This window comes from Lathamus discolor, chromosome 1 (genome assembly GCF_037157495.1).
Source record: "Lathamus discolor isolate bLatDis1 chromosome 1, bLatDis1.hap1, whole genome shotgun sequence".
In the NCBI taxonomy this organism is placed as follows: domain Eukaryota; kingdom Metazoa; phylum Chordata; class Aves; order Psittaciformes; family Psittacidae; genus Lathamus; species Lathamus discolor.
Genome location: NC_088884.1, coordinates 79,573,729 through 79,590,343, shown reverse-complemented (window position 1 = coordinate 79,590,343; position 16,615 = coordinate 79,573,729). Strand labels below are relative to the sequence as shown.

The window sequence follows — 16,615 nt, the reverse complement described above, 5'->3', positions numbered from 1 at the left end:
TTCTTTTTGCTCCCTCTGGGTAAAACCAATACAGATAGTTTTGGTTTTCTCCTTTCTTCTAGGAAGATAAGAAATTTGGCCTAAGCTTTCTTCTCCAAAAATATATTCCTAAAGACAGACAGTAGTGAACAAATCAAGAGAAAGGTTTAACCAAGCTGCTGTAGGGATGTTGGACTGTCCTTACAAATCATACCTTGCCCGTAGTACTTCATGTGTCTAGAACACCAGATGTGGATACAATCACACCATATCATTCCATAACTTGCACTGACTTTTGGTCTATTACTCTGTTTAGCTGAGAAAAATGTATCTCTACTCAGTACGTTAAAACAAAGGGGGAGAGCAGGGAGGTTGTCAAAAAGAGCACAGCAAGCTTCAGTATCTTGAGCTATGTGCTGTCACTGCCATCACTGATAATCTTGCAACAGGTGAGTCTGGAACAGTAAGGTGGCAGTTAATGTAACTTGGAAGCTATTCTGGAAGCTGTAGTCCAGCTGCTGGATTTCATCAAGTATTTGTTGCTGGTATGAGAGTAATTCTGTTTCTGAAAGTTAAGTTTAGAATACCAACAATAATATGAATCATTTTCACTAAGACTTAAGAAGAGGCATTCAAAATAGCAACCATCTTTTTATAAGCTATGAAGCTGAAGCTTGTTTTCTAGGTTAGAGGAATGTAATGCAGTCACACTATTATCTGCTGAGGCCAGGGCATCCAGATTCACATCAGTGTTCAGATGTTCAATGAAACATCTGTTTTCTCATTATTTTGTGTTAATGAAAGACTGTCCTCTCTACCAGTGAGTTGGCAAATACTTCCTATGCTGGATACAAGATCTTTGCTATGGACTTTTAAGGAAAGATTGCTTGAGTTCCACAGAATTCAGGACATTTGGGAAAAGCCCAAGAGCATCAAATTGCTTACGGAGATATCTCTCACTAACTGCAGGAGAATCCATTTCATAACCTGGATATGGGAGACTGAGATATTGCTCTGGGAGATGATCAAAGATATGCACTATCTTCTATACAAAGAAATTTGAGTAGCATTGGACATTTCATCCTGGAAAAAGAGAGAACTTGGAAGGGATATGACAAATCTAAAATTATGAGTGGCACACGGTTTTGCTGGCGACCATCCATTCACAGTGTCTTCCAGTGCCAGAGCAACAGGCTGCGAAGGAAGCTACTGGGAGACAGGTTCAAATTTAACATAAATGAGACAGTGTTTTTTCTGCAACAGAGTAGGCCTGTAAAACCACTCACCAAATGATGCTGCAGCTGCAAAAGCTTACATGGCTCAAGAAGACACTGACTGTGTACTCAGATGGCAGATCCACGGAGGATGCTAAACTGACAAACCACAAAAAGTTGAAGAAAACTCTCATCTGTAAAGAGCTGGGGAGATGGGAGAGCACTACAAAGATGTATTGTGCTTGACTTGTTCTTACCCCTTCCTGGGTGTCTGCATATGGCCATTAGCTGAAAGAAAATGCTAGACTAAAAGGATCATTGGCCTGAACCAATACAGCTATTCCTTGGTTATGATCTTAGTAGAACCACAAGTGTGGGCTCTCTAAGAATTTCTTTTCCTTAGGGAATTAGTGCAATCTTTAGTACAATCACAGTAAAAGTGATACCTGCAGAAATCAGTGAATTCACATTTAACTTTCAAGGTCAGACAGCTGGCTGCTACACCTGTACTGTCTGTCTGATGACCTCAAGTCTCAACATCATGCTTTGAATTACATGGAGGCTTCAGAGTTGGAAAAACGTATGGACAGCTTTTTGCTTCAAGATGCAAATCTTTATTATTATTGCCAGGAAATAATTTTACCAGAACTCTAGCACACTCATAAACAGTACTAGCAGATTCTGACATCTTAACAAAGATGGCCAAAACACTATTAAAGTTTCTCTCAGTTTTTCTAATGTGTTAGAACATTAAGTATAAACGCTGACCTCCCAAGCACATGCAAATCCCTTTGAGATACTAACGCTTCCTTTAAAATGAGTATTTAAAGAAGAGTTTAGCATGCCTTTCTAGATACTGAGAATGCTAGATATAGAACCATCAAGAAAGTAGATTGAGCTCTCCAAGGCAGCTCAAAAATTCCACAGCTCATATCTGGTGCAGCAAAAGGCTAAAATAACCTAACACTATGGAAATACAGATAAACACAGAAGATTAGCTTGAGGAGGGTGACGCAGACACACATAAGAGGTTCTGCACAGAGACAACTTCTAAGTGTGGAACAGGGATAACTACTCTGAACCAGACCCTGCAGGGCAGAGCAACTTGGTGCTCATGAAGTTAGATGCAGTCAGCCACAGTCCAGAAACATCCCCTGATTTTCCCCAGCCTCCAAGACCCTCAAGAGTGAGACCAGAGCTTTATGAGACAAGCCTGACTTTAGTTAACTCAGTCTAGCTCAGAGCTCAAGGACAGCACAAGCGTACTAACCAAACCCTTCCTGATGTGACCCAATTCCATAAGGAGATAATTTGATATCTCTGCAAATGGCACCAAGTTTTTGAGACTACAAGGGTGCTCAGCTTTAAGGCTGGATCCCACACAGTATCAATAGCTTAAGCTACAAATTACAGTATACCAATCTTACCCTTCTCAATGCGGTAGAGCTGGGTCAGCATCAAGGATTAAGTATTAGATAAACAGCACTTGCACTTTCAAACTCAGTAAGTCATCTCTACCTTCTCCAGGGAATTTTTACACCATAAAGGCTAGGATTTAAATGACTGATGATTTCCATATATGTGTGAATGAAAGAATTGTTATCTCTCAATATCTACTCATCAGTAGCAGAAACAAATGTAAGAGCATTCTTAAAAAATTACACAGCTGCTGCCAGCTTTACATTTATGTTGCTGGACTTAGAGCAGAAACAAATGGAAGCCATTTGGGGCACTTCCTGAAATAGACACAAGAACTGGAACAGAATTATCATTGGTTGCTAAATAAAGGAAAAACTAGTGTAGAAACTCTGGAACCATATTATCTTCACTCCAGACACTCAAGAGATTACTGCTCTAAAAAAAATAAATCTGGCCTAAATCTGGCTCAGAAATGCAATGGGCCCTAGCTTTTCTTATATAAATGCTTGCAAGAGCACAAGTACAATGGGTCAGGGCATGAAAAACATATGAATAAGGGGTATTAAGAAGTATTTATTTTGTTCCAGTACTTAAAGAAGGGTACAAGAAAGCTGGAGATGGACTTATTACACGGGCCTGTAGTGGGAATGGCTTTAAACTGAAAGAGAGTTGATTTAGATTAGATATTAGGAAGTTCTTCATTATGAGAGTGGTGAGGCACTAGACCAGGTTGCCCAGAGAAGTTGTGTATGTCCCATCCCTGGCAGTGCTCAAGGCCAGGTTGGACAAGGCTTGAAGCAACCTGGTCTAGTGGAAGGTGTCCCTGCCCATGGCAGGGGGTTGAAAATGGATGATCTTTAAGGTACCTTCCAACCCAAACCAGTCTATGATTCTGTGACTGATGTGTTGCAAATACTCATCTCAAAAACTCTGTGCCTGACCTCGCTTCCCTGCCTTCTGAGGGAGGCGGCTTAATTCCTGTCAGGCTTTCTAAAAATGTTGAACCATGAAGTAGACTTACAATGCCCAAAACAGGCCATCAGATTCACACACACACATATTATACATACATGCATAGCTATCAATTCACTCATTCAATCTACAGATGTATAATAATCTTTACAGAAAATTTTACCATTAGTGTATACATGCTTATACATACATACCTGTGTACGTACACAATACATGCTGAATTACTAGCTTTTTAGAAATTAGGAAGCTAGTTGGTAAGAGTAGAATACATTTAACAATATCAAGAAATTTACGCTGGCTACACAAGAAATCCTTTATTTTTATGAGATACTTGCATTACGTTTAGCCTATATTTTATTATCATTACTTTAGGATGATCAATAGTGAAGAATGTCTGTCATTGTACTCCTCTAGGATGCAATACAGATATAACAATGGTTTTTCTTTTCTGTTTTCAGATGGATGGGGGAAGGGGTTACTAGTGTGCAGCAGTGTCCCTTTAAGTAATCTTTTTTTTGGCTGTGCATCCAGGGCAGCTAATAGTTTTATCAAATACCCTTCACAGCAAGACGACTGTTTCCATGGAAACCAAAGAGCAATCATCCATTACTCCTGCAAGGATTTCTCTCAGTTTTCACCTCGATACAGGTAGCTACTTTCTGTCAAACTACAACAGAATGAAACAATGAATTTTACAATCTGTGTGACAATTCACCGCCAGAACCTCATACAAAGACTACAGGAAAAGTGAGGCCTAAATCACGAAAGCCCAGAAAGTACACACAAGGAAGCCTTGAAGAAGTTTTAAAACAACAGGGACAAATTCTGTCAATTTTTAAACGTAAAAATACAGCTTACAGAGAGGACAGAAGACGTTTTCCTTACAGTTGTGAAATGGAGAAGAGACAGAGAAGAGCTCAAGATTGGAGACGAACCCAGAGCTTGGTCACCTACCTCTCTCAGCATGTTATTTTCTTTTTCCTTCTGTTCGAGAAGGCTCTCCAAGTGGTGCACATGCATCTCTGCCTCAGCCAACCGTCTTGTTCGTTCATGATCTTCCTCAGTGGCTTTTGCTGACAGACCTTTACTCTGCAGCATCTCCAGCAGCTTTTTGATGGACTCATCACGTGCATTTAAGGTCTGTTTCTGTGTCTCAATACGCAGTTCCATCTCTTCTAAGGTTTTACGTAGCAGGAAGAGTTCCTTGGCCTGGCGTTCGTGCTCTGCATGAAGTCGTTGGAAGTTTTCCTCTGTCAGCTCTGCCACAAAGGGCTCACTGGTTCTAGTGCTGCTGTCCTGCTGGAACAGCTGGTTCAGGTCCCTCTGGATCCGCAGCTCATCTTGGAGAGCCTGAATAGTCATCTGCATATGCTAAAAGAACAAACAAATAAAATCAGAGGATTCTTTTCACTGAAGAAACACAGAGAACAGTATGAGCCATGTCAGTCCTCCTGAGATACCAACCAAGAGGAAAGTGCCACACCAACAGTCCAGCCTTTTTTTTGTTTCTGAAAGCAGAACTGAAGTGGGACTGGGTCACACGACAGAAACTGCAGTTCCCAGTGACTGTGAATACTGTGGGTTAACATAGTGGGATAATACAGGAAAATCAGTTGGCCTAGAAAAAAGTCCTCGCTTCTTATTTAGATAAACATTTGTTTTCTTCTTGACAAAAGTATTAAGACAACAACAGACAAGTACTAACACACTAAACAAAGACCTGATGACCAGGAATAAGATACACAGACTGATACATCTCTACTCCCTTAAGATGTGCTTACAATTTAGTCTAAATGTGGACAAGTAACAGGGACTGATTCCTGGGGTCTACCTTTGTATTATAAAAACCAGTGTCTGCAATGAAGCTACTTCCAGTATTCACTAGGACTAGTTAGTATTAGTTATAACCTATTATCAAGCTTGACACAGGAAACACACTGTTATGGTCTATAATGTAAAGATGTTGCCAAATTAATGTTTTATATAAATACAAGTAGTTCGTATTTCACTCAAATATTTATAAAAAGATATGATGTTAAAAGATCTAGGTTTAAGTATTACTTCAAGAATATACTTATGACACTTCTTATGTTAAAGTCCTTGGAAATATTAAAAGCTGTCTGGGAATGGTCCTGGGCAACTGGTTCTAGGTGGCCCTGCTTGAGCAGGAAGGTTGGACCAGCTGATCTCTAGAGGTCTCTTACAACCTCATCTATGCTGTGATTCTATGAAAAGACAATAGACAGAAGATAGTATTTGTAATACAGTTATTTACCTTTAACCTCTTTTAGAAATGTTAAAGATTATTGTGGTCATATAGAATGGTACATAAAGGCAGTCCAATCCATTTTCTTTATAAAGGTCATAATTTAGACTGTGTACTTCACCTTCTTTTGTGTTCTGGACTAAGAAGAGCTTTTCAAAACTAAAGATGCTATTCCATAATCAGTTCAGGTAAGACCACACTGACACTAAAAGGAAGTCCAAATCTTTGTCCTTCCTTAGGTGGATAACATTGACAATTGGATCAAAACTTCATGTGGCTGAAATTCAGCCCCATCAAAACCAAACAAAATGACTTTCCAGCCAGATTTCTGATCCAGTAGATGATGCAACTAGACCAATGCTGATCCTGGCGCAAAGCAGCGGTGGGAATGAGCACTCAAGGAGCTGGTGGAGAAGAAAATTAAACCATCCTTAATGGTATCGGCATAAACTTAAATCAGCTTAAATGCATAACTTCACAGTTGATTTGAGATGCTGTAATTAACCTTTATTCTATTTCAATAAAACAACATTTGGCAGTTACTAATTCTGTTAATCTAAAACTACACTTCAGGTTATAGAATCTGTGATAGCTTAGCACAGGTAGGTGAGGGGATAATTAGTTACTCTCTTCTAAAAGGCACATTGTGTTTGTATATTGGTGAGCGCTCAGCATAAGAGATGAAAAGAAGTATCTCAATATGGATTTCAAAAACATTTTTATAAATCACTTTTTTAATTACAGATTTAAGCTTTCATTTATTGTCATTTCTTCAAACTGCAGTAAAAGCAAGAATGTCAGACCACCTCCAAGCCTCAAAAACAAGGCACTACCACAAACAGCAAGCAGGTAGGCAATCTGTTCAATTGATGTATGTTGATCAAGTTGTAAGAGAAACCCTATTGCACTCAGGAAAAGGTTTGCCTCAATTATACCTATACAATACCAATAAAGACAGTAGGACTCAATGGCAGCAGAGAATATCCTTATATTTTGTTAAACAATAACCTCACTAGATATACATTTACAATTCCACACGAGTTAATTCCATTTGTATCTGAGAAGCCCTACTTATCCACAGCCCAGCTGTGTGTTGTTCCTCCAGCTAACAAATTCCCACATGCTTCCACCTGCCTCTCCATATACTGCCACTTCAGCATTTTCTTTCTCCCAGGCGAGAAAAGAGCTTCTTCTGAACAACCACATCATCTACTAAATGAAATTACTTCCTCTACTCAGAGTTGTCTCAGAATCAAACTTGGGTTATTTATAAACATCCATTGACTAAATCGTCACAACCAAATTCCTTCATTTTTACTATTTGATCTGCTGTGAAATCTCACTTCAGGTTACATAGGCAAAAACTGTGTTTCAGACCCACAGAAATTATCTCCCCCAAAGTTGGAAAAGCCCCCATGCAACTTCTGGGTCAAAGAACCAAAATCTGCTCTATGATTCAGAAACATGACGTGAAATGCATTATATGTTTCAGAAACATGATGTGAAAGAAAAAGTGACAAACGTCATTTATTGGTGTGCATCAGTCTGTTAAGCAAGGACAAGAGAGTTTGGAACACCTGACATGTATGGTCAGCAACTGCCTTGAATTCAGTTTCCCAGGAAAAATGAAGAGCTGAAGTGAAAGGAAGGGTTAGCACTGAGCTTATGGATTAGTATCACTGTTCTCCGAACTGCTCAGCTGAGAATTAACATCATTATGTGCAAGGTAACTTGAAAATACGCCACAGAAAATTATTCTACGCTTTTGACACCCAACCATTTCCAACATGCAAGATGTATGTAAAATGGGTTCTTCTGTTTGCTTTCCAAAATTTTTACGGTTTTCAGAACAATGGAAGAATGTCCTGTATTAGTTGGCATACTAAATAAACCACTTTTTCAGTTAACACAGCTTGTCTTCCATACCATTTGAGAGAAAACATAGTTTTCCCCATGAAGGAGATGGTGAATCTTACTAGCTTCTCTCCAATTTCCTAGACTTTACTTCTAAATCAGTGACTATCCCAGAAAGACAAAATATTTTCTAAGTTCATGTGATACTAACCACTGATGCTTAATCCTATTTCTAGCACCTGACTCCTCAATCAAACTTGAAAAATACTGTTGAAATTGTCTGATCTAGAAACAAACAAGTAAAAATACTTTTAATACCACTGAACTGTTAGTTACATCACACTCTGCTGAGTAAGTACCATTCATGCTTTTCTTACATAGCTTAGTAAAGGTAACGTAATTAAGTCAAAGCAATTATGTTGAACCTGTCCTTTGCTTAAAGCTTACTGCTTTTATTTCAGACCTTGAGGCGTCCCCATTTTTTTCAAGTAATGGAAATTGGTCTTTAAGCCTCACTACAAATTAGACCCACACCTGCAAAACACAAAGATATTTTTGTGAGCACAGCTCCTAGTAAGTCTGTTGCTGGTTATGCCCAATGTACTTTCCTCTTGACACAGCTAAGCCCCTTCAGGCCCACCTCAAACATAAATCCTAAAGGGGCGAGCTGCAAACATAACTTCTTACCAGGTGTCCCGCAACTCAAAGTCTGCTGACTGGGCTCTATGCGGGGACAGAGTTTGCCTTTCATCCAGCAGCACAAAACGTACATCTGTAAGTAGCAGACCATCAATCTTTGCCTCTGCCTAACAGGATTCAAATTCACATTTCCCACACTTTGGGTAGATGAGTTTCCAACCTACAGTATGATGACAGCCAACAATACAGAAGTGCCTTATGCTTGGTTTACAAAGCAGTCCTGTTGTTGCAGTCCAGGATAATGCAATGTACCTATTCCCATACAGGTGAGTTTGGAAACCTTGCTGCAGGCAGTTCTCATCTCTCGCTGTCGAAGCTTTTCCATTTTGCATGAAATATTTAAAGCTTCAGTAGGCCTGACAGAAAATACTAAAGAGAGCACAGCTTCTTATTCTAATTGGTAGAACACACAGGAACAGAAAGACCTGAGTAGCAGTACTTTCAAATACCTTAAATGCTTATAATGTTACCATTCCAAAGGAAGAAGAGGATGTGCATTTTAATGTACTCAGACAGAAAAAGGAATTTAATTGATTTTCTACATCCAAGACCTGTATTCTAACCCTACATTTTAGATCAAAAGGAGGCAGTCATTGCTATTAGCACAATTTTGAAAGAAAGGATCAAATGACATGCTTTTTAAAGAAAGAATTTCCACACTCATCTGTGCAAGACAGAGCTTGACCTACCAAGCTACAGCATGTAACTTTCCAGTCAATTTGGTTTTGATGCCTGATTTAGACTATTCACACTGCAGATACTGTCTTTGTAACTACTATAATCAGATACATAACTCATCCCATATTTTATTCAAAAAGTCATACGCAAGTGCTTACATATCTAAATTAGAACTGTGGGTTCTGCAACACAGGCGAGGCACCTAGGCACTGAACACGTCTGTAGTGAAGTTCTCTTTCGTCTCCTGAATTTAAATGCTAAGAAAGATATCAGTACGTTCAAGAGATGCCTGTCAACAGTCAGCAAAAAGGAACAGAAGAACCTACTTTTTCTCAGAAAAAAAGGGAAAACATAACACGCAATTATATGACACCGTGTCACAGAAATGTGTTACAATGAGGTAGGAAGCATTGTTACAGTCTGCAAAACTCAAGGACTTAAAAAATTCCCCTTCTTACACTGGGAGAACACTAAAGACTCTCATATTCATGAACAAGAGAATATGGGGTGATGGAAAGAAAGGGGAGAAAGAGAGGTGCTACTAGAATAAGTACTGGTGTGTTAGAAAAGCTTCAACCTGGGAGATAAAGGTTCAAGCTCTTACTCATCATCTTCACACACCCCAAATGAGGCTCTATTCAGCAGACAACAAGCTGTTCTTGGGTGGATCTCTAACAAAATAGTCTTACAGAAAGGGCTGAGAAAGATTCTACCCCTCTCGCATCCAAGTGTCACAAAGGGAAGATGGATCTCAGCTCAAGGTCTTTATCTGAATTAGCCAAGAGACCCCTTAGCATCTTCCACACTCTAGTGAGCATCCCTGACCAAGTCTACTTCCTGCTCAGGGGCTGATCTCATCTTACCCTTCTCTAATTTCTAATCAGAAATTTCACTCCTCACGGAAGAAGCTTTTTCCTAACAGAAGTTTCTCTGAAATCAGCAGATTCAATTAAAGTTTTTTATAAAAATATTATTGACAAACCTAGCTACTGAAAATTCCCTGATTACTTCTACTGTCGACCCACAATGCCAGTACATCCTGTACTGAACTACAGCTTTATGATGCATGTGTATTTGGCACGGTTTTTTACAGATCTGCTCAGCGATCAAGCTTTTCTTTGTGTGGAAAACAGTGCTTGAAACAACACAGGGCAGATGTGCTATTTTGCCTGGGATAGAGTTAATTTTCTTCATAGTACCTCATATGGGGCTATGTTTTGGCTTTGTGCTGGAAACAGCATTGATAACCCAGGGATGTTTTAGTTATTGCCGAGCAGTGCTTACACAGTGTCAAGGCCTTTTCTGCCTCTCACACCACCCCACCAGTGAGCTGGCTGGGGGTGCACAAGAGGTTGGGAGGGGACACAGCCAGGGCAGCTGACCCCAAATGACTACAGGGATAGCCCAGACCATATGGCTCAAACATATTATAGCTGGGGAAAGAAGAAGGAAGGATGTTTGGAGTCATGGTGCCTGTCTTCTTAATAACCATTATGCATGATGGAGCCCTGCTTTCCTGGGGACAGGCGAACACCTGCCTGCCAATGGGAAGTGGTGAATGAATTCCTTGGTTTGCTCTGCTTGCACACATGGCTTTTGCTTTACCTGTTAAACTGCCTTTATCTCAACCCGTGGGTTTTCTCACTTTTACCCTTCTCATTCAGAGGTAGTGAGTCAACAGCTGTGTGGTGCTTAGTTGCCAGCTGAAGATAAACCATAACAACAGGTTTACATTTTTTTACTACATATCACATATTTCTGCATTTTTCAGGATCCAACCCAGGGCTAAAGAAAAAAATCAACTTTAATTGACCAAACTCAGTGTTTCTGAAGATACCAGTTTACAGCTAATTTCTTATTCAGCCAACTATTTTTACAGCTGGGAAAGAGAGACGCTTTCAGCTACAAAAGCTGTTCCAGGTCTGAAATAGATGTACTTGTAGTACCTATAAATACTGCCTTACTTTTGCCGTTAGATCATCATGACTACATGTGCTACTATTCTGGAAAAGATACAATAGTTATTATATATTTTCTTTCAGAAGGACAATTCAGTAAAGTCTACCCACAAATGTGCATGACCAGAAAATAACAGAACTTAAAGATGCTTTTCTTGCCATCAAATCCACATGTAAAATCACAAACTTTTGCATTATGATGATTTCCCTCATGTTCTTCGTAACAAAAGAATTTCCAACATTTGTAAGAGGACGAAGCACAGCAAGCTCAAGACAGATCACATCCCAAATGCTAGAATAGGATTTGGTCACTATGGGAAATCATTCTCTGCCATTCTCAAAGAGTTAATGTTTTGGCAGCATTTGTGGGAAATAGATTCTGCTGAAGTCACTGCAGGAGCAAGGGCCTGGCTGGCTGAGGGAGTCCCTGCTGACATTCAGCTGCAGCCCACGCAAGGGAACTGAAAAAAGGGCTAATGTCAGGTGTCCAGCAGGGCTGTGATGAAACAGAACTTGCTTATTCCAGAAACGCAACATATTCCTTGTAAGGTGGATCAGGGGCTTCAAAATCCTTATTTAAATGGAAATGAATGAGTGATTTTTACAAGGTTTAGCTTAGATACAAAATACAGCTATGATTTTAATAGGATTTAATTTGTGAGAGTCAGAGAGACTTGTATTTTAGACAATCATACATTGCATTATCTCTGAGACAGCAGAAGGGCAAGATGGTAAAAAAGTGCTATAGATAAAAAGCTTAAGTTGTCAGTAACACACCTGTCACCTGAATTAGACTCACACAAAATGACTCATTTGGTTTAAGGGGGCAGTGAGTAGCAACCTAATACCTTTGCCCCCATCCTGTACAAAAACAACCCCCTCACAAGCAAACCAGCAGGAATTAATTTAGACTCCTCAAGTAAGCAGGTCAGAAACAACCTAATCAGCCTATAGCCCCAAGAACCAAAACAATCACCTCATACTAAGTGTACAGGTACACCCATTAAAAAAGCTGCAAGGTAAAATGGAATAAATGCAGTACACCAGTTATTCACTGGTAAATGCCCACATGAATGATTTTGCCTATGGCAAACATGAAGCAGCTTATCTTACAAACAAAAAAAAAAGTATGCTGGTTTTGACTTCAAGAAATAAAGCATGTATATGGGCAGTTTCTATAGAATACCTGATGCACAGTAAACCCACAACTTATCCTGAAGAGTTTAGTGCACATCTGTCTGGTAAGAATGAAAATCCTGATTAAGCATAGGCAAACCCAGTAAACTTTCGAAAAACATCAGTTTATCAATTTCTGAACCATGAACACGATTCTGACATTTCCATGTCTTCCTATGGGAATTGGAGCTTTGGCAGATACCAGGAATGGTCTAGTAGGCAACAGAATTCAAAGGAAAATTATTTCTAGAGTCATATAAATTAATCCCAGCTACCATGTGTTTAAATTTTCAAAGGTACATCTACATTAGCAGTTCAGAAGGCTTAAAAAAATTTCTCTCATGCAAATCTTCCTATCATCTACATTTCACATGCTTTGCATGTCAGCAATGCTATGATCCTACAGCATAGAAACTGGACTCTAAAGCTCCCTTCTTCTTTCTTGAGAGCAGGCTTTTTGGGATTAGGGCAGATGTTTAGAATTTCTCATCAGAATCAACAATTTCCATGATGATTTTAACCTCTATTTCCCACCAGTCTGTCCAAATTTGGTTAGCATTACATTACTTAAATGGCATGTTTTATTTATATACAAATGTGTGCTTTGATTATTTGTTCTTATGCTGCTAAAGAAAATAAAGAGTCCTTGCATATATGCAGTTTCATGCACTGCAGTAGGATAATTCTTTACAGTCTCTGCTGTCTGACAAACACAAATTTATTTTGTCACAAACCGTGTTGATCAAACAGATCATCACAAAAAAAGAAAGAGAACACACACAAAACCACTCAAACCACAACCCACAAACATCAGACCAATCTATGTTCAGGCCTGCCATTACAGAACTTGTAGATCCTGATCTTATCCTATTTAGCATGCATTCAACACATCCAATTTCATCCATGGTATAGATAGCTTTTAAACTTGGCATCTGTGGAATAGGTGCTTAAGTGCCAAACAGCTTTTGTGAACCCCTCATTCCATTAAGGTAATTAGAAATTATTATGCTATTTAAGGGAAGGAGAATTTTAACATTTACATATGTATTAAAACACAATATTTTCAAATTAGCAGCATCTATATGGAACATAATGCATCTACTTAATAGATTAGGAGCGATTCTGCAAAAACATATTCTTATTAGTCACCCCTATTAGGGAGGTCAGCAAATGTATCTTTCCATTAGCTGATGCAAGAAATCCATCCAAGATAAAAGGTGCTTTGCCACACAACCTTTGATCTTGTGTTTAGTATTTTCCAAAATACGAGCATAAATGAACAATATGCTCTAATGAGGAAAAACAGCTGATGATTTATAATGAAAGAGTACTATATGAAAAATTGATGCACAAGAAAGCTGGTTATCCTCATTACCCTCCGCTTGCCAACCCTCCCCCTGCAATTTAAATCTTCTTCTGTACTGGTTGGTTTGGAGAGATTGTGGTATAAATCTCAGTGCACCCACGTATGGATCCCATAAGAATATTTTGACCAAAAATAGTTTTAAAAACTGCATTTATATGCATAAACCCTATACTTCTCATGTAAGGGTATAAAATATAGAGTAGGCCTCATCTTTAAGGCTTTTTGAATACTTCAAGCTTGTGACTGCTGAGGACTGAAGAAACAATTGCAAGGTAGACTGAAATACATAAATTGACAGTATTTCAAACAATTACTTTCAATATTAAACAGTAATCTTTTCAATTTCTGCTTGCCCACAGAATACAGTATTTTGTTCTTCCTGTCAATTGGGAACATGGCATAGTGAACACAAACAAAAGTGGAAGATCTCATAGCTACACAATGCTCAGAGACTATGGACTGATGAACACAGGAGTCAGTGTTCTTTCCAAACCTGTGCCTCCAGAAACTGAGTTACTGTCCAGATATCAAGGGCCCAACATTTGGCTGCTCAGCTGAAGAAATTAAATATTTGCTAGCACCAGGCTGATCTACAAAACCTGAACCCATCAGCTCACTAGCAATCTGAAAGCACTAGAATTTCCTGGCATTTTGTTTGATGGATTTTTTCTTGATCAAGAAAAGCATCAGATTACTAGATATGGCCATAAATGTGAGAAGACTGCATGAAGGACTTGATCCTGTCAAATAATAGAACACACGACATTCAGGATCTTAAAAAGAGCATATGGCTGTACTGTGACACATAGAAAGTTCTTGCCAATGGAGTCTTTGCACGGTGTTCAACCAAGATAGAGAGATAACCAACAGCAAAAACCAGCTGCTGCCTCTCAGCTGCACAGACTATGTGTAGAGGCTTTGCCTGTCTGCTTGAAATTTTCCTTGTACTGATTAGATAGCAACCTTGCAAGGCAAAAGTACTCTTAGGGAGATGACTACAGAGGGCAGAAGCCCTTTATGCAAAACATCTCACCCCACTGTTTCACAAGAAGATGTGACCTATCTGGCTATGTCATTGTAATATTTTAATTCTTGCTTTACTTGTTCATAGCCTCTTCAATATGCCCTTCTAACTGCTCTGCTCTTTATCCCATTGACAATTGTAAGCATTATATCTTTTCACATTTGCCTTATCATCAGTTCTTCAAGGAAAGTAAAATAGGTTTTCTGGAAAAGCATTTGCAGGTGCTTTTCTTGTTTTAAGCTACAATAAGGAACAACTCAAGGCTTTCACACTCAATTGGCCCAAATTCCAGAAGGCCTAAAATGATAGCTTAAACAAGAGCAGTACTCAGGTACACCATCAGCCACTGTAGGGGACTATAACTTGTGCGCTGATATATACAAGAAAAAAAAAAACAAACAACCCAAAACCTCATTCATTATTCCTTCTTGGAAGTAAGAAGTATGGGGTTTTTTAGAGTTGTCAATGCACAGCAGTCAGCCACAATGGCAGCAATCATTTTAATCCTATTTTGCAAGATTAGGGCTTGAAGTTCTCACAACCAAGACAAGTTCTTGCCAAATGTAAGATATGCATCCCTTCCACCTTCATAACTTTTCTTGTTTTCTTTGAAATGCAACAAGGAAGAAAACAGAAATCCATCTGTAAACAAACAGACAAACAAAACCAACAAACCAACAGCAGCAGCAACCATTCACAAAGACTCAACTAAGCCTTTTCAAACCTGTGGCTTTTTGACATGATACATGGTATCTTCTCAGCTCTCTGCCTTGAAATCTTTGCTATGCTCACACAGGAAAAGACTCAAAAATGTTCTTTTCTGGATACATAAGTCTCTCATGCCAAGTACAGTTTTGAGAAGCCAGGCAGATCAAATGCATTCCTAGAATTTCAGGATAAATTTAGATTATGGGTGCACTAATCACTGTCCATGAGAAGGAACATATGGAAAACACCTGATCAAAATGTTCTGGCACTTACCCTTGTGCTGAAATAACAGCAGCACCTTTGACAGCAAAGCAGAACACAGCACATTATGCTAAGTGCTCAAGGAGCTTTCTGTGACCTTAAGAAGCAACATAATACCCCATTGAGGGAGCTTAAGAGTTAAGTTATAGGAAAACATGAAGAGGAACTTGGAAAGGTCTGGCCAACACATCCTGGCTTGTATTAGAAAGTGAGCCAGGGAAGTGATTGTTTCCCTGCACTGGTGAGGCCACACCGTGTTCAGCTCTGGGCCCCTCACTACAAGAGAGACATTGAGGTGCTGCAGCGGGTCCAGAGAAGGGCAATGAAGCTGGTGAAGGGTCTGGAGCACAAGTGTGATGTGGAACGGCTGAGGGAACTGTGGGGATTTAGTCTGGAGAAGGCTCAGGGGGGACCTTATTGCTCTCTACAGCTACCTGAAAGGAGGTTGTAGTGGGGTTGGTCTCTTCCCTCAAGTAACAAGCTACAGAACAAGAGGAAACAGCCTCAAGCTGGACGAGGGGTGGCTTAGATTGGATATTAGGAACAACTTCTTCACAGAGAGGGTGCTCAGGCATTGGCACAGGCTGCCCAGGGCAGTGCTGGAATCAACTTCCCTGGAAGCATTCAAAAAATGTAGATGAGGCCAGCAGTGACATGGTTTCGTGACAGACTTGGCAGTCCTGGGTTAACAGTTGGACCTGATGATCTTAAAGGTGCTTTCCAACCTAGATGCTTCTATGATCCTATGAAATGAGGAGGCCTAGCGCAACCTACCTGAATAGGAAGCATTCAAATTTCTGCTAGTTGACAGTAATAGATGTTAGGCTCACATGCTGCTTTGGAAGTATAAAGTCAAGGATATTCATTATGAAAACCTTTACTGGATGCTAGAGTGTGATGAAAATACCTGAAAAGGTTTTCCATCCAAGCTATCAGGTGCAGTAGGCTGTGTTCTTAGTATGCATCAGAAACACATCTGATGAGAATGTGCACCAGGCAAGCTAAAACAGGTATCTGCAACGATTGACAGCTAGAATAACT

General features: G+C 39.5%; 1 protein-coding gene across 7 annotated transcripts in view; it reads right to left on the bottom strand.

The window, feature by feature from the left end:
- ERC1 (ELKS/RAB6-interacting/CAST family member 1) overlaps positions 1-16,615 on the bottom strand; it is a 289,289-nt gene that overhangs the window by 222,203 nt on the left and 50,471 nt on the right. For all 7 annotated transcript variants that reach the window (XM_065682550.1, XM_065682581.1, XM_065682574.1 and 4 more), the window contains exon 3: positions 4,539-4,955. In XM_065682550.1, the coding sequence (XP_065538622.1) occupies positions 4,539-4,955 (417 nt within the window). The remainder of the gene's footprint in view (positions 1-4,538; positions 4,956-16,615) is intronic.